This window comes from Kryptolebias marmoratus, linkage group LG22 (assembly GCF_001649575.2).
Source record: "Kryptolebias marmoratus isolate JLee-2015 linkage group LG22, ASM164957v2, whole genome shotgun sequence".
Lineage (NCBI taxonomy): Eukaryota > Metazoa > Chordata > Actinopteri > Cyprinodontiformes > Rivulidae > Kryptolebias > Kryptolebias marmoratus.
In genome coordinates, this window is record NC_051451.1 from 11,730,523 (window position 1) to 11,757,228 (window position 26,706).

Sequence of the window (26,706 nt, forward strand, 5' to 3'; positions counted from 1 at the left end):
CCGGGTCCGGGCCAGCGGCGGGGGGCCGGGCCCGGTTCGGCGACGGCGGGGGAGGACGGCGCGGTGCGAGTCAGCTCCATCTCCAGCCGCCACGGGCCGGCCGGACAGCCGCTCGTCTACAACGTGGAGCTGAGCAGCTTCGGCGGCCAGGTTCGGACCCGCAGGATGGGCAACCAGCAGGAGCAGAACCAGCAGAACCAGCTCCTGAAGCTGTCCGGGTAAGAGCCACGCTGAAATCCACCTTTTTAAATGTATCTGACCCCAGTTAAACATGAAGAGGGTGACCCCCCCAGAGTCCAGCTGTGACTAAAACAGCTGTCTCCTAATTCAGCAAGGTGTTATCACAGGCCCAAGGTGTGTGCTTTATAGGAGGAGCTGCAACAACAACAACAACAATAACAAACATCAGTTCAGTAAAAGAGCTTGCACACACCCAGCCATGTGTTTCCCCAGAGGAGATGACCCCTCAGACCTCACCTGGGCACCTGTAAGGGCACCTGCAGTCCACCTTGTTACAGGTCACTGTTCTAATGTTTCTGTCACAGCTTTGAATTGGCAGGCAGAAATGCAGCTCGATCCATAACAATGCGCTGAGGTTTGCAACAGTTTCCCCATGGACATCAATGGTGGGGGGGTTTATTTGGCGAATCGTCTGAGGAACCCCAGCTTTCCTCTTCGCTCTGCAGCTCACACGTAGTTTGAAGGAGAAGCATCAGTTGAAGTTCAGGCAGGCCACAAAAAGTTGGGACTTCATGTGACTGAACTGGCTTTTTTTTTTTTTAAACTTCGGTGGGTTTTACACAATCCCATTACAATTTTCATGCTCCAACTCTCTTTGCGAACAAACTCTTTCCCCTCACACCACTGTTCACAATTCATATATAATTTATACATGATACTTTTTTTTACCTAGATGAGTGCACACATCCAAACCCTCATTGACTTCCATTGCGTCTGAGCTCAGATATTTGTCTTCCAAGCAGGAAGTGGAGGCTGTAGGCCGGTGAAAATTGGCGTTTGATGACCACATGCTTCAGTCGCTTATAGTCCAGGATTTTTTTTTTCCAGTACGACTTATAGTTTTTGTGCAGCATCTGCTTGTTTCTGCTCTGTGTTTCTGTCTGCCTGTCTTATTAAAAGGGCTGTCAGGGAGTGAGAGAAGTCATTGTTTAAGTTGGATTGAGTGGTGGTCCCTGAATCCCACAGGTGCCTCAACAAGACTAACTTTCCCAAACGTTTTTCTTTTTTGGGGTGTGTGAGAGAACGGAAATAGGGAAAGAAAAATAAAGTTGTATAAATAGATGGGGTTTTGAAGAACTTGCTCAGATTCATTCAGTTTTTTAAAATGTTTTAGATCCACACTGTCAGAATAGTAGATAAAAAGCTGTTTGTTTCAGATTAAGACCAGTTTCTGAGGAAGCGTCTGCCCTCTGGTTGGCTTTGCTGAGCGGGGCAGGGAGAGTTGAAGTCTGCCCACCGGGGTCACAGGTTGTGAGACCACCTCATTAAATCTTTCTCACATGTCTGCACGATGACGTAGCTGAACAAACAGCCACCTGCCTGTCTGAGGCGGCCGGTGCGCAGGAGAAACAGGACCAGATGTGTGAGCTGTAGAGCTTGCAGCAGAAGTGGAGTTCTGCTACGGTGGAGGTGGTGGTGGTGATGCAATCTTGTTGTCATCTCTGCACATCAGACCTGTGACTGAGGGAATGCCACTCAGTTCTGAGCCACAGCCTTTCAATGTAAATGTCTGACATAACAAGTGTTGTTTATCTGAAGCAAAACAAATATGGTTACATAGGTAATTTTGTATGTTTTTGGCAGCAGCACATCCTAAAATAAATGGAACAAGGGCAACAAAAGGTTGTAAAAGTAAGTGGTACGAATAAGAAACAGCTGGAGGAGCATTTTGCAGCTAATGAGGTTAATTGGCAACAGGTCAACATGCTGAAAGTACTGAAAATGAAAGAATGCTAATTTCTTTTTTCATAGACAACATTCATATGAAGGATGCGGCCCTTGGGGGCTGAAAAGCGAAGACAATTTTAAAGCCTCTTAGGCCCCGCCCACTTTATTTTGAAAAAATTAATAATTTTCACAGTGTGTGAATGGGACCTGCAAACACAGAGGAAATTTTCTGTTTTTAGTGAGGAAAAAAACAAATATTTTTTAAAATGCTTTTTAAAGTAGGGATTTTTAAAAATAGTGTGCACGGGAAGTATTTTTACAAACAATGATGTATCTGCCTATTTTGATCACTTTGTGTCCTAGAAAACAGCAACGATGGAGACATTTTTATCAGTATATGTATGTGAATACCGTACTTTCTGGACTATAAGGCGCACTTAAAAGCATTCAGTTTTCTCAAAAAACGACAGTGTGCCTTATAATCCGGAGCGCCTTGTATATGTAAGAAGTCGAAATGTTTTAGTACGACTTTGGTTAAACTACAAAGCCGCACCGCTTGCAGCCTTAAGGCTCAGTTATAGTGGCGCAGGGCTCCTGAGCGAGCGGTGGAAGCGTTTATACTTGACGCTTACGTCGGTGCAGTATCCTTCCGGGAGTTTTGAACCGTTTGATTATCTCTGTGATCTCTCATAGAGGGATCATATAAATGCTGATACAGGCGAACCAGCTCTGCTAGAGCACCGAAATCCTCCACTTTAAATGGAGCACGGTGCGCTCGTTCTGTGCCAAGTTACAAAAATTGGGAGGTGCACACGCCTTAAAGTCCAGTGCGCCTTATATATGACAAAAGTTTGAAAATGGACCATTCATTGACATTGTGTCTTAAAACCCAGTGTGCCCTATAGTGCGGAAAATACGGTATATACTGGAAAAAAAAAGTTTAAATAATATCCGGAGCCCCAGGCTTTCACCGGTCCAGGTCAGGTGGTCAGCATAAGAAGGATTAATTTATGGTTAAACAGAGCTGACCTGTACTCAGAAAAAAGCTGCTTCGGTCCCAGATATTAGTGTTGATGAATCAAATTAAATTCTGCCCAATCAGAACACTGGGTCCACGATCCTCCCATCTCCAAACTCACTGTCTCTTTTCACTGAGCGGTTCAATAAATGCGAAAACAAAGCCAAAACCCGATTTTTTAAAACCTTCCACATGTTTATTATTTTGTTACATGGCTGCAGCACAAGTAGAAACAGAGATTACTGTGTCTTTACTCTGGCTGAGGCAGAAACTTTGAAATAAAATTTTATTCACAGTATTAAAGATAAACTCCTGTCAGATCAACTATTTCAAGATTTGAGTCATTCGCCGTGCCAAGATGGTTGAAACATCTTTCATATTGTGAAATATAAAAGTCTGGAAGATTTATTTATTTATTTATTTTCACTGTGAGAGATATTTTTGTTTTTCTTGATTGTTGGCTGCTCTGCTGGCTAATTTAACGCAAACTATTGTATTTTTAGTCGTTCTCCAAAGATCTCATCTTAATAGACCATGAACAATTTTCCTTTTCCGGTTCCTCGGCTGCCTGTTGTACGCTCTCGGGCCTTTTTGTGTTTCTTTGTTCAGCGTAACGGCGCTGTGTGGTTAAAGGTGACCCACCTGAACGCGTAATTGATTTGTTCCCGTGTGTAAAGTGGAAAATGATGCGAAGAAGTCGCTGATACCATCTGGGTGGCAAATTAAGCCTCAAACATTTGCTGTAAACTGTAAGGGGCTGCTTTGAAGCATTTTAGACCCACAGTAAGGGTAAGAAGGTCTCACTTTGGTGTACTCTAGTTAAAATAATAAAATAATAAAAAGACCTCAGCTAATTTAATGTGAAGCACGCTGAAGTTGCTTAGCATTAAACTTCCTCCAGTGTGGCTCTCGAATCCCCTCAAACACACATCCAAACTCTCATTGACTTTCATTATATCTGAGCTCAGAATTTCTATTTAGAGCTGGAAAGGGGGAAGTACGGAAGCCCTTAGGGGTCACAGCAGAGATAAAATGTGAGATCACAAGATTCCAGTTCCACAGTTTAGGAAACCAAGCACATGGATTTGTGATCCGATACTTTAATTAAAAAAAACAAACAATCTATGCCCTGAGTTAAGGAAACTATTTAAACTAATAATTTATGCAATAACATTGGTGTTGTGTGCAGCAGATGTTGTTTAGTGTGACCCCTGAAGACGCCTGAAGTGACACCAGGGTTCAGAGACCATCTAGAAATTGCTAAAATTCAGTAACATCAATAGACTCGACTGTGTTTTTATCTAAATCATATCAGATGTTTACGAATCAGCCCTTTTATATCCCCTTTTTAATATCACACTAACAGATAAAGTAGAAACACGCCAGTTTTAATCGTTTTGGGAACATCTATCCTCGGGTTAGTTTACTGATGGTTCCTCCTCGTGTGTTCAGTGCGGAGTTTGACTTGTTTCCGTTCGAGTGAATCATCTGCTTGTCTGCAGCTGACAGGAGGTGAGGTTAGTAGTTTTACAGGTTTGATGTTTTGTTCGGGAGTTGGTGAACCGGGAAATGAGAAGGTAATATGGTAAATGAACAGATTCTTGAACCTTAAAATAAAGTTTTAAGTTTTAAGAACACATAAAAATGAATTTGTGGCGATCAGACACTTCTGCAATTTATGGTTCGGGACTGTGTTTTATTTATTTAATTTTTATTTTCTACACCATAATGAGCCACTGGCAGCAGTTTTAATATTTCCTTTGTTCTTCTTTGTCTTTATTTTTCTTCTACAGTTTATACATCAAAATGTCCCCATTTCTCACAGATTATAACAAATTTACAGTGTTGCTTTACTGGGACTTTTTAAAAAAGTTTTAATATATTGTATTATGCAGGATTTTTACTGAAGCTTATAATAAAATACAAAATACGGATATTTCTATTTGTTCAGGCTCATTTGTTTTACTCCTTATTGTAGTAGTTTTAATGTCATTACACATAAAAACAGCCTGTTATCAACAAAACATAAGATCATGTGTAAAATTGAACCTAAAATGTTTTAATTATGGATTGAACTTTTTTTTTTCCTTCTGGTGTTCCAGCTGCTAGAATATTACTGTTCTTTTTTTTTTTTAATTTGTAACTGTGTCTGTAATACCCACCAGTGACTGCAGTAGCTCATTTAACTGTGTGGGTTCTAAATGTGAAGTATTGTAGCTGCTTTGGGTGCCTTTAAATCAAATTGCTTTAGCAGGTGGTACCAGTTGCACTTTATTCATGCGCATGAGTCCCGGCCCAGAATGAGGAGAGGGGAAAACAAGCAGCGGGGTAACACACAGGACCACCAGGCTGTGTGTGTGGTCCTGCAGTCTGGGCCCAGCTGCTCGCTTTGCAGCCAAGGAGAATGTTCGGCTGTGTGATAAGTGAATAAAGTACAGCTGGGTATTCCTGTTGCCCCCATCAACAGCAAATGACTCTTTATCAGAGCCATTACCAGGTTCTGCGAGCTTCAGGGAATCAGGAAGTCTGTGCACATGTTAGAGCTGGGCTTTTGAACTGTGCGCTGATAACAGGTCCGATGGTTCCTCTCCTCTTTAGAGCAGAGAATACGGCGCCCGGGCTTTCCAAAAAAAAAAAAATCAAATTTTGATTTGTCTGACTGGGTGGAACAGAGGCGCAGTAGTTGGCAAGAAGGCTGCAGGATCGCTTCCCGGCCTGGGGCCTTTCTGGGTGGAGTTTACATGTTCTCCCTGTTCTTTCATGGGTTTACTCCGGGTTCTCTGGTTTCCTCCCACAGACCAAAAACATGCATGTTATGTTAAATAGTATCTCTTTAATAGTCCCTGGGTGTGAGTGAGAGCATGAATGGTTGTTTGTCTTGTTTGTCTCCATGTGTCCCTGTGATGGACCTGTCCAGGGTCCCCCGCCTCTCGCACAGTGACTGCTGGAGATAGGCACCAGCGCCCCACGACCTGGAAGGGAGACGCGGGTGAAGAAAATGGATGGATGGATGAATTTGTCTGACCACAGCACAGTTTTCCACTTTGTCGCAGTCCATTTTAAATCAGCTTTGGCCCTGAGAAAACAACAAACTTTCTGGATGGTGTTCACATATGGCTGCTTCTTTGCCTGATAGAGCTTTGACCAGCATTCATGGATGGAATGGCAAACTGTGTTTACAGATAAGGCTTTGTCGAAGTGGTCCTCAGCTCATACAGTGATGTCCTGAACAGAATCATGCATCCATCCATCCATTTTCTTTTCCCACTTTTCTTTTCGGAGTCCCAGGGAGCTGGTGTCTATCTCCTCACCGTGTGAGAGGTGGGGGACACCCTGGACAGGTCGCAAGTCCATCACAGGACAGACCAGAATCAGACCTGTTTTTAATGCAGTGGCCCCTGATGGCCCGAAGATCACAGCATCCATTGTTAACGTTCAGCCTTTTGTCCTTTGAGCTCAGATTTCTCCAGATTCTTGAAATCTTTTGATGATATTATGAAGTGTAGATGATAGGATATTCAAAGTAGTTTCAATTTTCCGCTGATAATTATTATTCTGATATTGTTCCACTATTTTCAGATGTCTGGCGAACCTCTGCCCATCTTTACTTCTGACAGATTCAGCCTCTTCCAGTCCTCTTACTGACATGTTGACAATTACCTTAATTAGCTTCTTATTTGTACCACGTACTCTTACTGCCTTTTGTTGCCCCTGTTGCATTTATTTTTTAAAATAAGTTACTGGCATCAAATTCACCTACTATATTTTTCATAAAATGGTACAACTTCTTGGTTTCATATTGAAACTATGTTCTATTGTGAATAAAACAGGAGTTTATGAGATTTACAGATCACTGCATTCTGTTTTTATTTACATTTTACACAATGTCTCAACTTTGTCAGAATTGGATTTTGTAGAAAATCCAATAATGAGATGTGTTGCTGCCATATTATCTTATTTTATGACCTTTTTTTATTACCTTGCATTCTGTGTTTATTTAAACCCAACTTTTTGGGGAATTGGGGGTTTAGATTTATTTATTTGGTCAGAAATATGCATTTGTTTAAACTGTAAAACACTAAGAATGCAGCTCCATTATTATAATATTATATGTTTTATGCAGGGGAAAAAGGGTAACATTAACAAACAAACACATCTGAGTTTTTCATATTGGTGATACGAATAAGAGGCAGAAAATGTGTCCAACACAGAGTCCTGCATCAGTCAGGTGACATGTCTGCTCCTGTGGCCGTTTCATCGTTTCTTTTTCTTGCTTGTTTTGTGTTCAGGGTGAATGTCTGCGGAGGGCAGTGCTGTCACGGATGGAGTAAAACTCCAGGATCGCAGCGATGCACAAAGCGTAAGTCCTCACTAAATCCTGCACAAAGCAACGGCGTCTCGCTGGTAAAAACTGCTTTTCCAGTAACGGGTAAACACCTGTTCCCGGCCCGAGCACGTCACGTGCAAAACATGTGCTTTCCAGTGCATGGCAACATCTGATACCCTCTGTTTGACATTTTAATCTGAATGAGAATTTATATTAGTTATAGCCGTTTTGCACGCACACAGAGGCAAGAACATTATCACCCTCCTTTTGCCTTTTGGCAGTGAGTGATAATTTACAAGTGAAACATATTTTTATCATGTTTTCATGATCAAAATAGGGGATTTTGGATTTTTCAACATGTTTATGCGATCACATGTTAAAAACATTGTGAAGTTGTGTTTTTTCTTTTTTGCTGTAACGGAAAAGATTGTGTTCCCAGGTGAAGATTAAAATGGGATTTTCCTGGAGTCAGTGTTATTGTGATGTAAATAAACCCTCACAAGTTTAACACTAACTGTTCAATAGGATTCAACATACAGAAAAGAGAGAATCTCAGCTGCTTCTATCCCTCGTTATGTTTTATGCAACTACAGCCGGTCCGGCCTGAATTTACCAATTTAGACAATAAAACATGTTGCTGACTCAGCTTCTCTCTTCTAAACCATTGACCCGATGTTTTTCAGAACCGCTTCTCACACATCTTAAATGGGAGCGAGCTTATTTCCACCAGGGAGATAATTCACTTTTTTATTTTTTTTTTGGAGACGCTGGAAATCCAGAAATCCACCACACTTGACTCTTTTTTTTTTTTTTTTTTAAAGTATGTGCCGACATCAGCAAAACCAGACCCATTTTCACACAAACAATGTTCCTATTGACAGTAAATGGGCGCATAAAGAACCACTCACTCACGCAATCTTTTTGACATTTCTCCGACTCGGCTGTCTTTTGCCCTGACTGATGCTTGGGTTGAGACTCAGCGTCCTCTCGTTGGTCCTGCTGTAGAAGATGAATGTATCTGTGAGGTGTTTTTAAACACAACACATCATTCAGCCTTTTGATTCCTGTGCTTTATCAAGATTTTCTTTCTGCTTGAGTCACTTTTACACAGACAAACCAATTACCTCACATGATGGGAAACAGTTGTGATACACACCACTGGTTATATACTAGCTATATACCATTATATACCACTATACCAAGTGGGATTTATTGATTTTATACCAACTTTTCATGCCACATCCTCCTAAGAGAAAGAAAATTTCTGCTAACCCCATCCCTTGACTTTATAATCCAAAAACAAAACGAGTATTAATAATTTTAATAATAGTCATAACCTCCAAATGCACATATTTTTTTCAATTTTATTTAGTAAAATTTGTGACACCAAAAAAAGAAAACCCTGTTAACTAGATTTGGTCTCCTGACGCCTCCTTTGGAAAGTGTTTTATCCAAATGAAGAACAATCAGACAGAAGCTGCGCCTAATAAAAACAGACAATAGAGACTGCTCCAACCGCCTCTGATTGTTCAGAAACGATCGAAATGAAACAAAATGCGCAATCGAGTTCAAAACCATAACAATGGATAGAAAGAAAACCAAACAATTTTTCTAGGGGCTCAATATTAGGGCAGTATTAATAGCGGAGTCTATTTTCACTGTGTAATCTTTATAAAAAGAACGGTCTGTTTCAAAATCCAAAGCATTTGGCAGAAATGTTCAGTCCTTTCTGACGTCATTTCGTCTCTTTATTAGTGGCTTTGAATTTTGTTCTTCTGTTTTTAAAGAGATTTTTCTGGTGGTAAGCCACTTGATGATTAATATAAGCATTTCTTAAGTGTAAAGTTCCAGCTTGTTACTAGTTTTTAAAGCTCACAGTATCAGCTGGGAGTTTTCAGACACACAAACATGTTTTCTTTATCTCCTGTTCTTCACACTAGTTCCAGCAGCAAAATATCCGTCATAATTCGTCGTTTCGGATTTTGGCGGTTGACCCAGTAACCTTCTGCCGTCTCTGTCTTTCGTTGGACACTTCCACGCCACCGCGGAGCTCTGAGTGTAGAGAGTTTGTTCACCATTTGACAGCGGTGTGTCGGCCGGCACGTTCACCAGATGTTTCACTCGGATCAAGCAGCGACAGCAGCAGGTCGACCCTGATTTAAGGTGACACCACTTTTCCTCCATTAAAAAGATAAACTCCATTCTCTCTGCTCCTCACCCCTTCTGTCCGGGTCATGTGCCGGCTGACAACTGCGCATGCAACACGAAAACAAGTCGTAGTTCCATTAGTTATAACTTCTCCTTCAGCACAAACAAGCGGCTGAGCAAAGTTTGTTTCGGCTCTGAACACATGACCACGTGGCCGCTTTTCTCACTTTGACCCCCGCGCCTTTGTTGCACCCAAACCTGGCTTTTCTTTTTTTTTTAATCTCGCAGAGCTCAGAAGCAGTGGGAAGTTCCTGTGTTTCCATCATCAACACGGGTCGCATTTTCTGTGACAGAACACAGAAAAGAATCCCCGTTTTGTCAAGCGGTTTGGAGCGTACCAAGTTATTTTTGCAATTTAGTCGTAACCAAATGTTATTAATGGCTGTCAGTCAGGAATGTTCCTCCCTGACCCCAATAAACACGTCAGAAATGGACTCAGATGTGTGTTGGACATTCACCTATTGATGCTAAGCCATCTTTTTTTTTATTTTTTTTAAGTTTCCCTCTTTATTCTGGCAGCAGCGGACAGCATGTGATTCAGATAGACAAAACTCATCTGATTCAGGAGCTGATCAGCAGACATTCCATCGACTCCTCCAGACTGGAGGGAGTCAAGTGGCGTCAGATTGTTGACTCTCCGGGAAGAATAGCGCTCTGTCAAATTGCCCTGAAGTGAACATATTATGGTCATTCTGCAGACAAAATAGCCACCTAGGTTTGTAAGTGAAACTGCTCTGTTCAGTATGAGCCCAGTGTATGCTTAGGGTCGAGATCTACTACACGTCCGTGTTCGTAATTATGGTCTGTGTTGAACGTAGCTACATGAAAAGCCTGTTTCCACATTAGCAAAATGGGATTTAATTTCCATTTAATCCAGATTCATATGCTGATGAAGTCAACGCATGAAAAGGGGGCTCTGTTCTGGACTGTTGCCTCTGTGGCAAACATTGTTTTGTATCACTAAATTGCGTTTGTCAAACTCTATTCCCTGGTTTGCACAGAAAAGTGTAGAAAGTATCATTTGGATGGGATCGTGTTTGGTATGTAAAAAGTGTTTCAGATTGCCGTTTTTGTGCAGCTGATTCTGACTCTTCTAGTGAAAACGTGCATTTTTTAAATTTATTTTTTTAGAAAGGCACCAGTGTTCTACTGGAAGAAACTGTCACCGTTTATAACAAAGAAAATGGAAGATAAAGTTGTTTTACTTGACGTGAATGATCTCAACCAAGACGAAAAAAACCCATTTGCTGGAGAACATCAGTCGCACAATAAATGTTGCTGTTGTTACAATCTGTTGAAATGAAAATGTCCCACAGTTTTTCCTGAGCACAAACAGACACTCTGCGGGGCTCATTGTCTCCCTGAACATTGTGTTTTGGAAACGGCCTGCCCGACCGCCAACCCCCTGAAGGGAGTCTCTTGTTTAACCTACAATAATCTTGGAACGGGAACAGTTTTAGATTCAACATCTTGGACAAAATGAATATAGTAGGGATGTTGCTGAATCAGAAGTATTCAGCTACAGCCTCCTTCCACTAAGAGTGTCAGACTGAGCCGTGGTAAATTGGCAACATGAGGATATGTCTGGTTTTTTTTTACAACACAACATTGACAGATAAAGCAAAGGACTAATGACTGTTGGTAATAAGATTTTAATTGAAGGCATGTGGATAAGTCTCCACTAAAAAATGTAAATTAACCACTGGCAGAAAACTCTGTATACACTTCCAGCATTTTGCGGACCCATGATTTTATGAATAGGTCAGTTTAACACTCAGTGGCAGTTCTGTAATGGATGTTATCCCATCTGTTAACTGATACAGCAAGCTAAAATATTCTTTTAATAACATTGTTTTGTCCCTTGTTGCTGAAAGGCGGGCACTAATGTTTTTGCCTGTGTGTGCGTCTGTTATAAAAATATCCCATGAACAACTGAACGGGTTTTAAAGAAACTGCCAGAAATTAATGTTAATTGGATGTTCATCTACAACTGATTGACTTTTGTAGCCAACCCAGTTAAAGATGGCCTCCACAGCCAGCTGAACTTACAAAACACAAAAATGGCTATAACTGTGTGGATTTTACAGATATTGAGCAAAAATTTGATGTGGTAGTAGCTGAATTTCCATCATATATGTGGAGCTTGAAATCTTGCAATATCACCTGCGATTATGCTAAACATTGGTTTCAAGGTTTGACCAAATTCATACGCAGAATTCTGCTACAAACTCCTAAATGCATAAAAGGGGGTGGGTGGTATGCAATCCTTCAAAGAATAGTATGGCTTTAGCTATACAATGGAAAAACACTGTTGGTTTGACTCAGAGAAAGTCTATTTTATACTAAAATTCTGACAATTTACATGTGTACTAAGTTTTGAGGTAGTATTTTATGACAGTGCAAAACTATTTAGTGAAAATTATTTGCTGGGATCTTGAAAAGCAGGTGCTTATTCAAGTTAAACCATAACTTTAAACTGGTTTACTTAATAAAGTTTTCTTTTAAGTAGATCAAATGGCTTCTGAACCCGAGCACTGCTTTACTAAAACAACACATCTGGAAAATGTGTTTAAATTGATTTACACTGTCAGTGTCACCAATCGGCTTTTTTGTGGACACTTTTGCACTCCATTTTAGCTGAGAGCTTGGATATATTTCACGATCAAACAATGCACACCCATGGAAAGAAAAAAAAAAAAAACCCTAAAAGATTTGGAAGTGAGTTGGCTTGGAGAACACCTGGTAACTTGCTGACTTCAGTGGCCAGGCTGATTGCAGCTCATTATTGAGTCCATCAGTCCTGACACTGGAGAGCTGTGTGCTGAATGCAGGGGTTCTTAAGTGTGAAGGGGAGGCACAGTAAGTCTTAAGCAGAGTGTCTTTCACTTCACAGGGCAGTGAAGGAGTCGGGGCAATTAAAATGAGACTGTCACTGTGTCGGGCTGTTGTCCACACTCACCCTACTTACCCACCACTACAGACAGAAGTGGTCTGAGTCAGTTCTCCAACAATGGAGGAGGGATCTCTCACTGGAAAGGTAAATAGGCACTGGCAAGTAGTAATACAGTACATATACATATACAGTAACTGCTTTGAGCTTTCTGTCATTCAGGTTTTGCATGAGTTGAATCTTTATTCTCCAACAGTATTTCTTATGTGTACCCATAGTTGGAATTTTAGTGCTTAAATTGGCTCTTTTCCTGAGTTGGGATCATCAGGAAAACTCACCAAATACCTCAATACTATTTTCCAACTACTTTTTGTAATACCAAGAGCTTGATTACTTTGTGACAACATCGCCTTTAAGTCAAAGTACGGTCAGTGCATTCCTCTGACGGACAAGGACTTTTAATATGCTTGTGTTTTTATAATGTCATTGCTGGCTAGTGGTAAGATAAGTGTATCGCTCACCCGGAGCATTAGCGAGGCCCATAAATTCTCAACGGGCATTCTTATCAGAGGCTATCTGAGCTCCTGAGGGCCAGCAGTGACTCAGATAATGTGGAATTCAATACCTCATATATAGATGTCATATCTTTGCACCGCTACCTGCTTCTGAATTCAGCAAACAACTGTCCTATCCAAGGTTAAACTGGCTGTTGCAGTTTCCCCAAAGTATGAGCAATTTTCTTCCTATCCCTTGGGAATTTTAAGGTCTTGCGTCAAAGCAGTGACACCAAGAGAATCATTTTTTCCTTAGAGTTTCAGCCTTTCACAATAAACACCCCTTCCACCCCCAGTAACAGATTTTTTTTTTTTTGTCTTTCGTACATCCCTAGCAGACTTGATCAAAAGTATGTTTGTGTTAGAGGGGGGTCCTTGAATCCCAGGCTCTGCACAGTTTGATCAAAAGGGTGAGCACTTTGCTATGACTGATGTATTTCCTGTTCCCAGCTAACAAGCTAATTAGCAGCCGCCGTCATCGAACAGCAATGTTATGTAGCTGACCTCAGTCTGCGGCAGATGGGCACAGAACTGTTTGCAGAACAGATGTCTGCCTCAGATCCAGGCCAGAGACAGCAGCAGGTAATGACAAGTATTTAGCCTCGAAGGCAAAAAAAACAAGCTTTGCCAAAGTGGAAAAGTAACTGTGGCGTTGTGTCAAAATATTAATGCAACTCAGCTTTGGGGGCAAAGACAACAGTGTTGTCATGTTTGAGGTAATCGGGTGTAACTCATCTCATGCTCGATGTTGAAAGTAGGGACTCACATTTTTGTTGGACGGTGGCTGTTTTGAGAATCTTTTGTGAATGTGAAAAAAGATTATACACTTCAACTTTAAAAGCTGTCTTTCACTAAACATCCAGTTGTTCGAATGTCAGTGAGATGTTTGAGACGAGATACGGGACGTTTTACATTTAAAATGAATCGGCCTGGGTGCCTCAGGATTTTTGCTTTCGTCCTGCAGATCTGCACCCACTGTCTCAGAAAGCCTGAGTGTCCTACAAGGAACAGTAGCAGAATCAGTCCTGAATCTCTGTTGGGTGGGGCTTTATAGTGTCTTTCGATGCATTGAGAGGAATGGATAAAATGAAAAACACGACACATGCTTTTGTTGTGAAGACGCTAGACGTGATAATTTCTGTTTAAATTTGTGAAAGTGCAAAATGAGATTCTGTAAGAGTACATGTTCTACCCAAAGATACTAAACAACAGCACAGACAGGTTCGGACTGGTGAAACTGCATAGTCCTATCAGAAATAACAATGAGAAACAGGTCTGCAGTCTTCAGTTTTTAAAGGCTGATGGTATTCCGGTCAGAGCTGCAGTGTGCAGTTTCTCCAAGAAACAAAAGTTGGGGAAACACATTGCTGCATCCATTGTCCTAACACAGCCAGCATCAGTTGTTTGAGTCATCCCTCCTGGGCTCATGAGTGCTCCGAGCTGCTGGGTCAGCCATGGCTAATATTGTTGAATGCAATAGAATGAAAACACTTTACAATTTGGATTACTTGAACTTGCATGTGACCTGTATTTTGGCTTCCTCTTCCTGACGTTTTGCTCAGGGGACATTCCTGCCGTCTTTGTTAAGGCAACTGTGCAGCAGATTTCTCCTCTTCCTGTTTCTTCTCCTGAGACGCAATGACCCCCACCTCACGTAAAATGGTAAATATTTAATGCTAACTCTGTGTCACAGGTGCGCTGTTTTTTAAAAATTGAACATTTTTAGCCCTGGCAGGGATTTACAAAATTATGGGTGAGTTTTCCTCGAAATGTTGCATTAACCCTTAGTTAAATGTGAGGAAAGTGCTTCTGCGTAGGAGATACTGTTTTGATTGGCAGCAAAGTTTGAGGTGCACAACTCCCTTTGCGAAAGTTTAGAGAGTTAGACGGATGAGGAAATTCAAAAACCACACAATCCCTTGGTGGATTTGGACCTCAGTGTGTCAGAGTTAAGGAACACTGTCAACCTAAAAGGTGAGACTTTTTATTTTAATCAATTCACCAACCTTTACAGAACTGATTTTTATCTCTTCTGAAGGTATTATTCAGTCATTTTCATCCATTCTTGAGTCTTCTTATATTCTCTCAGCCTAGAAAAAGTTACATTCGCTGATCTGAGGATAAACACACATAACACTGTTGGCTCTGACATTTGTAAAGAGACTGGCAGGCAGTGTGTGTGTGTGTGTGTTCTATGAACAAAGTGGGTCTTTACATTGGGTCCCAGGGCAACTTAATGTAGTCCCTCAGCTTTCTTCTTTTCCAGCAGCCAAACCAATTTTTTTTTTTGGAGTGGCAGCATGTTTGCTGGCCAGTGTGTTTCAACAGAAGTCAAACACCAGCTTCATAGTTTTGTTCACATGAAGTTTAAATCATTTGCAGGACTCACAATCCCAAGCATTTTTCCTAAGAAGGGATGTCAATCTGAGGAGGAGTTCTGCAAAGAGATTTTCTCAGCGTGCCACAGTGTTGTCGCTGCATTTGTAAATGGACACGCTGTGGCTGATCGGTATGAAATTGCTTAATACTTTCTGCAACTCCAGGGTGGAGTTGCATTGCTAAACTGCACTGGAACTTTCCTGCCAGCTCGTAGAGCTGAATGCTTATTGGAGAAAAACACGTACAGCATGAAATGGAAGTGCTTTATCTGAAGAGTCTAACAGATGGAAGACGGCCTCTAATACTGATAAATGAAAGGTTTAGCCCTTTTAAATTAGGTTTAACCCTAACCCTTACTTGTTGTAGATAGCTCCTTGAGTGGCTTTAGTTTGAAGAAATTTAGTTTACTTCTGACAGGACCATTGAGCTAATGGCTAGTCTGAACTAAAACAGCTCAAGTCTATGAAATTTCATGGTGGTTAACTTAAACTCTAAAACACTTGTAAAATTCCTGCTGGATGCCCCACAATATTCCTGTCAAAATCACTGCATAATGCCAAACTGATGGCAATGTAAATACTTAAATAATCACGCATTAACCACTACAAAATTTAGAAAACTAGAGCTAGTTTTAAGAAGGTTTTAAGAAGTGGGTCTATTCAAACTACCCTTTAATATCTCAGAAATAAGGCCAAAATCAACCCACTTCCAAAGTATAACAGCTCCCATCTTCCGATCTTTATAGCTGTCTAAGCAAATGCTATTATTTAAAACCTCAGTCAGTTTCACATTATATGGTTTATCTGCAAAAATATTATAATAGAACTGCTGGACTTGACTCCTGAATTCCTCAAATATGCTACATGTTTCTACTGAAGATGTGATTTACCGTTGAATATCAAAATCTTTATGTATTATTGACCAAATTTCCCTATCTTCTCCTATTGGGAACTGAAGCAGGATCTGGTATATAGGAGCTGCCATGTAGTATTTTTGGAACTAGAGTCTGTGTGCTATGGAGGCATGGCTTTAGGTCCAACTTTCTTCACTGCACACCACCGCATGAGCTTTCTTTGAATATGAAATAACTAATTATAGCTAAACATTTTAGAAAAATGAATATTTGAACATACAGCATCAAGGTAAGAACTATAAGAGACAGCACCTGAAAAAAAATCTGAAGTGTATTGTTTTGTTTTACAAAGCGCAACAGTCTGTTTACTTGGAGAGGGCCGACAAGGAAGATTGGTCATCTTCTGACTTCAACTTCTATAGATGGTATTTTCATACCATCTATGAAAATACTATGTGATAACTGTGTTATTTAGTTATTTCAAGATGGCAGCAATCTTTTTGGTCTTAGCTGTTCTCGGGCTACCTGTCAGCTCATCAGTCCTGTTGGGCAGAAACGCTTTTTGTTCAAACTGAGTTCATTCAAGGAGCTATTTACAGCAGATAAGATATTATTTATAACTTTTACATAGAAACCCATTTCAGAATAGCCTAATTATTCCTTTAAGCAATGTGCATAACACACAACACAAAACAAGGGATATCCAGTAAATGTGTCATATTAGGGGTAGATGGCCAGAGACTCAGGTTCGTTCCTTAGAGTTTGAGCTGTCAGAGAGATGTAGGGACCTGACTGCTGATGGAGGAGCTTTTCCTCGTGCCTCCAGATGTCACTCAGCAGCTATTTAGTTTTCCCTTCATTAATCATTTTCACAAATCTCAAAGCCACTAATTAGACTAACAAGCTGAGTGACGAGGTGACACACCCTCAGGGACCCTTGGGGGAACAGACAAGGACCGACCTCTTTCTGAGTCATTTCTCCTGCTCCACACACACACACACACCCACACACACTCAATGAGACGCTTATAGCAGGGCGTCACTGCGAAAGATTGGCTGAGTGTGTTCCTGTACTTCAGCCCTCATAAAGATGATTCCTGAAGCCTCACGGCGTCCGCTCGGTTTATATTTAGCAACGAACAATCAGAAGAATGTCCAGATGTGTGGCTGTTACCTTCTAACAATGTCCTTTGTGTTGTTTAAGCAAACACATCTGTGCATGTATGTGCATGCGTGTGTGTCGGGGTGCAGTACGTAAACCTCTGTCTGCAGGAGAGGCTTTGTAGTTGAAGAATGGGAGCCTCTATAATCTGCCTGGTGTAATTAGAGGCTTTTTGTTGGTCTCAGCACACACACAGATGTACATAAGCCCAAAAATTCAAAGTTAGAATCAGTTCATTGTAATCTGTTGACGATTTCCTTATAGAGTTTGTTTAAATTTACTGTATCTTTGACTATTTATGCATTTCATATTTTAGTGTATTAAACTACTTTAAGAGTGTGTGACAGCTCTTCCTGCTGTCACACACACTAAAGATAATGGTAACTGTTTTATTCTTTTTGGTTTTCATTATTGTGAGTTTACATATTAAAGATTAGGTAGTTTTAGATTTTCATTTTCAATTAAACTTGTTTTTAGCCTGACTCTTTAGTTAACTATTTGCAGTGCACACATTTAGTTGACTTTATTTGTCAGTTGGCTATATTGTTTTTGATATGCAACAGATTAACTTTCTTTTTGTTTGAGTTACCAGTTTCCTTTGGAGTTGCTGCTGGGGTGCCACAAAGAAGAATCCCAGCCACTTTTCTTCTCCTTATATGGCATAATCTTTTCAGTGGGCCATACCATTCATTTGTAAGGGGAGGGGAAATTTATTTATTACTTGTTTAGTTTTCTTCTGTTGTGGGTCACCTAGTTCTGTTATGGGTCACTAGTTTTGTGTAGTAGTATTTGTTTTATTTAAGTTGTTAGTATTTCTGACCAGTATTAAGTTTTTGTATGTTAGTTTGTTAATTATTTACCCCTTGTGTGTCAGCAGTGGTCTGATCAGCCACTATTTAAGTTTCCCTCATGTCTTGTTTAGGAGGTCAGTTTTTTGTGCTCGAGCTGTGTGGGTTGCTGCCTGGGTTAAGGTCTGTTGTATTCACTTTTGTGTTAGACCCAATTAATTATTTTGAAACATTTTTTTCCTGACATTTTGTAATAAATTAAGAAGCTTTTTTGAACCTATTCATTGTTTCTTTGGCTGGTCTGTGCAAATTCCTGACAGAGTGCATCATATCTGTATAGAAGTAAGGATGTCAGAATAGTCAAGCTTCTTGAGGGAAACAAAAAGACTTTTCTGTGTGAAGTATTCATTTATCTTTAGAGGATACTAACAAAGTGATAAAACACCAGCACATTTTTTTTGTTTGTTTGTTTTTAAATATAGCAATTATGAAGCAATCAGTCAAAGTACACAATGGAAATGTAATAAAACTTTGGAAACTTTTTAAAGGGACAATCTCTACTTTAATTTGAATTTGGTCCAACACAATACAGTTATAAAGCGAATGACTAAGTTTGTTTCATTGCCAGCTGATGAAGTGAAGTTTTTCACTGGTAAACATAGACATTTTTGAATTTTTAATCTAAACAAGCCATTTTTATATCTTTGGCATTGATCAGCGTTCTTTATACAGATGCAAACCTGTATAGAAATCTCAATCCACTCCTTAATTAAAGGGCACCAATGCTTAAGCACTGAAACACCTTTATTACTATTCATCCATTATTCTTTAGTTTCCATCATGATATTTAATTTGCTATTTCTCCAACAACATTGTAAAAAAACATACAAAAAAATACATCAGAATCTGTGTCTCAATAAACTGTGCTATTTCCTCTGGTAGCAGTTTGTCATATGGTGTAATTGGAATTTGCAAGAAACTGAATAATTTCCCCTTAATGAGATTTTGGCAAATCAAGCGAGAAAGCCCAGCCCTCTTTGGAGCTTTACAACTCAAACATACTTCACATAAGAATCATTGTTCAAAGTTTAAACCTGTCACAGAAAGTTAGATTGTAAACAGCTGAACTGGCATTCCCATACATTATATGGTTTTTACACAATCGCAGTTTAATTTGTCTCCTTTTTGGAGGTTTTCCCACAGATTGTTCAACATAGAGTATGATATCACACGCTTTAACCTTTGCGTTGTTTAAACTTTCCATAATCTTTGCAAACAAACCATTTTTTTCCCCACAATCCTTATACTCATAAACAGTTTATACATCAAAATGGGAGACGACTTCTTTTTTTTTCAGTGTCTCTCACTTCTGTAGGACTTAAAGTTTTCTCTAGAATGCAGAGTCTGCGCCTCCAAACTCTCATTGACTTCTATCATATCTGAGCTCAGAATTTTCTGTTCAAAAGTGAAAGTGACTTGTCTGGTGTCCTACATAAAATACAAATCAGAAAACTTTCAATAGGACTTATACTCTCACTGGCTACTTTATTAGGTACACCTTGCTAGTATGCTGGTGTAGCTTCTCAGTCATTCAGGACATGGTAAATACAAAAAAAGATTGAACAAAAACAACTGGGCTTCTGTTCCGTCGTTGAAGACGTTTCACCTCTCATCCGAGTGTATATGTTTTTGTGGGACTGATCTCTAACCATAATCCTATTTTCTCATTTTTCTTCTTCTTCTTCGTCTTGCTGCTCCGTCTGGGTTTTACGACACAGCCAACTGCGTCCCTCAGTGCCAGAATGGAGGAATGTGCCTCAGGCCCCAGCTCTGCGTCTGTAAACCCGGTTCAAAGGGGAAGGCATGTGAACAGACCTCGGTGCCCACACACTCCTATCCAGCACAGCCTGGGAACGGACCCTCAAACAGACACACCAATGGGCATGCTAATGGAAACAACGTGGTACCCCAGCGGCCCATTCCTCAGCAAGCGTTACCTAATGGTTACGCTTCGGCTAACAACATGGCCCAGATGAAGCTAACTGTCAAAGCGGCCCCCCAGTTTGTAAGACCCCAGTATATCCAGCAGCACATCCAACAGCAGTAAGTACCAGCCTTTGATTCAAGCTTTTCTTTGACTGTGGACTCCATGTTGTGCAACTTTACATTTATGCTTTTCCACTGACTGGCTTTTGCAGAAAGTTTCTCCCAGCAGTCATCCACCTCCAAGCTATCTTAACTTTTATCTCCCTATAGAAACTTAATTAAACACAACTATCAAAATATAGCACAGCTAAGAAAGACAGTGCCATCCTTAAACAAATAAAATATCATTTCTAAACCCAACTTTTCAGGGAAAATGGCATGGGGTGTAGATCTACATCTGATTACCCTTTGGAATCAACCCAATTCAAGATGGCTGCCACAACTCAATGACCATTGCAAAAACAAAGATTGCTATAACTCAGTCAGTTCCACAGATATTGAGCTAAAATTTGGCATGGTAGTAGCTGAGACTGATCCCCAGCTCATACTCTGAGTGCTAACAGATTGTTGGCATTACCTATTGGACTCAAGTCTGTCTGTCTGTTAGCAAAATATCTCATAAACCAGTTGATGGATTTTCATGAAATTGTGAGAAAGTTATATTTGGATGTACAACCACACCTGATTAACTTTTCAGTCCAAGTAAAGATGGTTGCCACAGCTAATTGACCTTAGCCAGCACAAAGATGACTATAAGTATATCTGTTTTAAGGATATTGAGCTAAAACCTGGTGTGGTAGCTGAGAGTGAGTCCCAGCACATACTCTCAGCATTGAGATCTCGCAAAATGTTATTTTTAATGTTGAACCCAAAATAGCTCTATCTTTGTCATTTCTCATCATGAGATGATCTTAGTTTAAAACTCTGGCGTGAAAGGCAGCGGGTGATGTGCATTCCTTCAAGGAATGCTAGGCCTTTAATTTAACAACATGATCGGCTCCTTGTGAGAGCTGTCTTATTGTGGTTAACCTTGCCAGTACACTTGTTCGCCATCCATCACTCTAATAATAGATCAGATTTCTCAGAAGGCTTTCACACATGGAGATGAAATGCTGTTCGTTCCTGCTGTGGTTGAATGTTGGTTTGTTTGGACTGTCACTCCAGCAGATGACTGCAGAGTGTGCAGTCCATTCACCCACAGGGAAAATGCCTCCAACGTCTTGTCAGCTCAAGTTGGTGGACATAGAAGGCATGAAGCGAGTCTCCCACCTCTCTGCTCAGGGTTGGCAGGTTCATGGAAACGTTCTAGTGTCCGGTTAAATATTGGCACCCGTCACGCAATGAGCGATATCCGAAGCGTGTGAATGAATGCATTTTCCGTGTTAAATGCTCCCTGCGAAACGTCAAGAGAAGTTTTGTATGTTTTGCACCAGACGCAGGTAATTGCTACCAGATCCATGTCCACAAAAGCTGCCCTCAATTTGCAGACAGGATTTATCTCTTACAAAGAGCTTTTTTTTTTCCAATTTATTTTAGCAAAACCCCGGTTGTGGTTTCCTATTTGGAAAAATACGACAATATCTGGTAGAGAGCTTGTCCTCCTGTCAGTGTAAACAGCAGGTAAGTGAAGGTCAGCTGCTAGCAATGAGTTTTTATCACAAATCAGCAAAGGACTTGAGGGAATTTAAAAGATATCCAGACACATAACTCACTATGGAGCAACACACATTATCCATTGGTACAGTTTGATTTTCTTTCTTTTGCCAAAGGAGCTGTACAATCATTCCTGTCCTCTAGTAAAGATTTAAAACTACATAATCTGCTGGTGTAAACCAGACGAAACATACAACAGTTGTTTTGGAGACCACTTATCGGTACTCTTTGGGAAATCATTCACCAGCAAAGGGACTTTTCATTTCATTACTCCTTTCCCTTTTTGCCCTTTAAAGCTTACTTTTCCTGACTTAAAAAGTCTCCCAGGTTATTTAGTTTTGTTTCTTAGGTTTGTTTACTTTTAGTGTTATTAAGGGTGCATTCCCAGCTGATAGTCCTGTAGACTTGGTTCGATTGGGGACCAAAATGGCAACATTTGTTCCATTTGCAGCTGGTGCACATTCACACTGAACTGAGTCAATCAAGCCAAACCCTTTGAGCAACCTGTCCCCCCCGTCGCCCGTGGTGGCGCTGCACCAAGAACTACCGAAGGAAACGACACGAAAACCTCTGAAGAAGACACTGAGCACGACTTCCTTTTTCTCGAAACGTAAACAAAAATGGAGTGGTGTCAGATTTTAGCAGTTTTAGGATTTCTGTTTTGTCTGTGGTACATGTGCCAAACAAACATTTTTCACATTTTTTTTGAGCGGAAGATGAAGCAGAAGACCACGGAGAATATTGTTTTTCACACAACGTCTGACCACGAGCCATTTGTCCCGCTAGTGGTAGAAATGCGTTTGTTTTGGGTGTGTTTACCCAGAAGGCCCTGTGCTGTAGTCCGCTTCCTGCTTCTAGTTTGATTAAAGTAGACTAAACAGGGCTGGTGTGAATGCACCGTAATTCTTCAGGAACAATGGTAGTGTCCGATGATCTCAGTATACAGCCACCTGTTCTGATAGCTCCCAGAATCAACAACAGAGCAACACCTCTAAGTAGTTTGGGCTACCACCAAGCAAGAGATAGCATGAAGACCAAGGAACTCTCCACACATGTAAAAACAAAGTTGTAGAGAAGAACAGATCAGGGTTGATGTTTGTACTTTTCCAAAAAGCCTATTAGAGACTCCCCGAACATGTGAAGAAAGTACTAAAATTGAACCTTTTGGACATCGAGGTCAACACCATGTCTGGTGTAAACCTAACACCTCTCATCATGCTGAAAACACCATCCCTATATAAAGCATAATAGTGGCAGCATCATGCTATGAGATGTTTTTCATCAGCACGGACTGGGAAACTGGTCAGAGTACAAGGAAAAATCTTGAGGGAAACTTGTCTGAGACTTCCAGAGATATGAGACCCTAACCCTAACCCAAAACACATCCCACAAGTTTCAGGAGGAAAATTTAATGTCCTGGAATGGTCCAGTCAAAGCCCAGACCTCAATCCATGGAGCAGTTTTACCATTAAGAAAATGATACTAGTGGCTGTAACAAATGAGCTCTATAAAGTGTTGACATTAAGGGTGTTTAGAAATAAGACTCACTAAAAAAAGTCCTTTAGTGTGAATAACTAGTTTGTTTCGCAATAAAAGAAAACACTGTGCATTTTCAAAGTGGTAGTTATGTGTAGAATAAAAATACAGAAAGCAGAAAATTTCCATTTACATTTAAGGATACAAAGCAAAAGTACAGAGAAGGCCAAGAGGGGGTGAATACTTCTGCAATCTACTATAAACAATGACAAATCCACATTAAAAGCAGCAGTAAGAGGTGGAGTTTTGATTTGTCTTTTGAAGTTTTCAGATTGGAGCAGGCTCAGATATGTTTAGGGAGGGATTCCCAGAGGAAGGGAGTAAGGACGGCGCAGCCTGTGTCACTGCGACTCCGGTGCTCGTCTTGTGTGATTTAGATAAACATCAGAGGCTGCACGATAGAGGGTTGTGATGGGGCCTGGTTACACAGAGGTTACAACTGTCCACTGTGGTTCGGGAAGCCAGGGAAGCTCTTGTCCTATATAAATGATGTTGCCTGCCACAGTACTTGAAGTTTAAATTAAAAAAAACACCAATTAACATTTTTGATACTAAAGAGAAAAAAATGAATCTTGGCTATTTTCCACTAAACAAAGTCTAAATGAATTAAGTTGCATATTGACAAAAATAATCATTTTCTTAAGGCTATTTGAAACATTTCTCATATGGAACAGGCAAACAGAGACCTAACAACATTAACCCATATATGAGGGCTGTAACTATACATGTATTTATGGCCATGGCAAAAAGGGTCTTAATGAGGGATTTTTTTCATTTTGAGTTTTTATTTTCAAATTCTCCATCTCACAAGCTTTAAATTGCTATATAGTTTTGTTGAAATTTGGCGATTTATCACCTAGCTAGCAACAATCAAGTTTTGTTAACAAGAGTAGCACTTTAAAAGCACAATTTTTTTTATCTGGATTGATGCAGTCAGGAACTTGAGCTCTATCTTTTCAAAGGGGAATCCCCAAGTTTTACAATGATGTCAAACATTCATTGAAGGAGTTTCCCTGCGCTTCAGCAGCTGGCAGAGGAAAAACGGTCAGTTTCAAAGGACACTAAGAGGATTAGAACTAAAAGGCTTTTTTCTGAAGACATACTTGTTATAAAGTTTCAATCTAAAGGTAAATTAGGAACATTATGTGCCATATTAGCTAGTTGAATTAATAGATGGTGTATTTATGGATGTGTTTTTTTAATTTAAATTTTGCTAATCTCAAATATGACGAAAATCAATATTCACACTTTTCACATTCTGACTCATTTTGCCCGGACGGGTCAAATTTGTCTTGGACTGTCACAAAACAGAATCCAGAATCCTGTGCATGAAATCAAAGAAAAAATACAATAGTTACGGGTGATCATTATTTTTGTTTAAAAGAGGGCAGACATGCTTTTTTAAATTGCTTTTTGCCAACTTCTATGAGCTAAAAGGAGTAGGGGAAGATGTTGTCTAAAGCACTCTACAACAAAGCAAAGCAAGATTAGTTAGTTCAGATGAAACACAGGAGCTCTGTTTGTTTCTTATGAGCAGTGTGGAAAAGGTTTGGTCCACGGCAACAAGAGAACCAGTGAAAGGTGAATGGGAACCAAAAATGTGCTTTGAAACATCCTCTGTCATCTAATAAACACACTTAAATTTGTCGCTTTATGTTTCTTTTTGATGGTTTGTTTTAAGAATGTTCTTGAAATGATCTAATAACTTCCTGTAGACTCCTGTAGGCACTGAAAAAAATAAAATAAAATCAATGCATTGGAGTTTCCAGTCTGTGGTTCAGGAGTGACTTTCAGCACAACTATAATTATTATATTGTGGGTCATTTTTCAAACCACCCTCTTTGTATAAACCCACTTGTCAAGTGAATCGTGTAATACGTGGGCAGCACTTATGGAAGAGAAATGGGCGCGGGCAAAAGGGCGTAGATGAATGTCCAGAGGAAGTGTTTTGTGTGTCAGGACAAGAATGAGCAATTGCATTAAGATATCAGTGGCACTTTAATACAATTCCCATGTGGTTTATGTGTATTTATAAGGCTGGATGATCCCTGTCCAGCCCATAAATCAAGGATGACAGCCTAATGCTATTGTAATGGCTGTCACTGTGGTTCAGCTGCAAGAGTCAAATGGTGCTGCTGAAAGTATGGGAGCTTTAATCCATAAAGGTGTGTGTGTGTAACCCACTGCTGAGTCCCACATGAATGGAAACACTTGTTCTTTTATATTGGATTGCAGTTTAAGAAAGACAATTATTTCTACTGGTGCCTGAAGTTGCAGATTGCCCTCTCATAATAGTTGCTCAAAAGACACCTCAGGTATAGGTTGTGAGTTTTTTAAAGTGAGAAGGGTTGAACAAAACAGGGTAATTTGTAAAGTCCAGTATCAGTTTGCTTCCAGGATGAAAACCTCACTTGTTTTTTTAACATTTAATCAATTTTCAGTTCCCTTACTTTTCAGTTTTTTTCATGAATGGCTGTACTTGCAATCAAAGGTCTGTACGCATCAGCACTTCGGTTTCCATTAGGATTTTTGATTTGTATCTTCTCTGGCAACATTAGAAAACTCATACAAAAAAACATGCAATCAAATCATATTGTATATTGTATATTGCAGTATATTGTTCGATATAGATGAAATTCTCAAGAAAATGCCAAATGTTTCCTTTTAGACAACAAGATTTTAGCAAATCTATTGAAAAAAACCCAGTCCCTTTTAGAGCTCTATAGCTCAGACAGATTTCACAGCAGAAACATGGCTCAAAGTTTTATCAGGTGAGAAAGTTGGACTTCACACGACTGAAATGGCATTTTGATGTCTTTAATGGTTTTTACGTAAGGACGGTTTCAGATTTATGATATTTGGAGATTTTATCACCGAAGTTTTGATTTAAAGGGTGAGGACATCAAACACTAACTTTGGAAAGTCTAAACTTTCCAAAATTCTTTCTGGACTTCTTATTTTCACAATCTTTACACTGCTTATACAGTTTATACATCACATTTATTTTTGTCTTCTTTGTCCTCTCATTTCTAAAGGACTTATAGTTTTCTCATAAATCCTTCCAGAGTGCGGAGAGCTCACATCCCATCTCCCATTGACTTCCATCATATCTAAGCTCAGAATTTTCTCCTCAGAGCTGGAAGGGAAGGGTCTTTTTAACTGGTCATATTTCATCAAACACTATAGACACATTATAATTGACTTATGTGACGACCAGTCGCTTCTGCTGCTTACAGTTCAGAGATTTATTTCAATGCAGTTCACAGTTTTTGCACAGTGTCTGTTTCTTTAAGGCTTATGTGTTTCTGTCTGTCTGTTGTATTAGGAGTGCTGACAAGGAGTAACAGACAGCAGATACTGTCGTTACCATTATGACCCTAATGAGTCGCTGACAGCATCTTTAACATTTCTTTTTATCTTGGTTCTTTTTACTCGTCTTATACA

General features: G+C 40.0%; 1 protein-coding gene across 4 annotated transcripts in view; it reads left to right on the top strand.

The window, feature by feature from the left end:
• The first annotated feature begins 6 nt into the window (after nucleotides 1–6).
• ltbp1 (latent transforming growth factor beta binding protein 1) overlaps nucleotides 7–26,706 on the top strand; it is a 114,527-nt gene continuing 87,827 nt past the window's right edge. For 3 of the 4 annotated variants that reach the window (XM_017430894.3, XM_017430912.3, XM_017430903.3), the window contains exons 1-3: nucleotides 7–218; nucleotides 7,216–7,286; nucleotides 19,866–20,190. In XM_017430894.3, the coding sequence (XP_017286383.1) occupies nucleotides 166–218; nucleotides 7,216–7,286; nucleotides 19,866–20,190 (449 nt within the window). In that variant the 5' untranslated portion in view covers nucleotides 7–165. Of the gene's footprint in view, nucleotides 219–7,215; nucleotides 7,287–12,354; nucleotides 12,499–19,865; nucleotides 20,191–26,706 lie in introns of those variants that run through there. The other variant, XM_037973430.1, reaches the window with a different exon arrangement.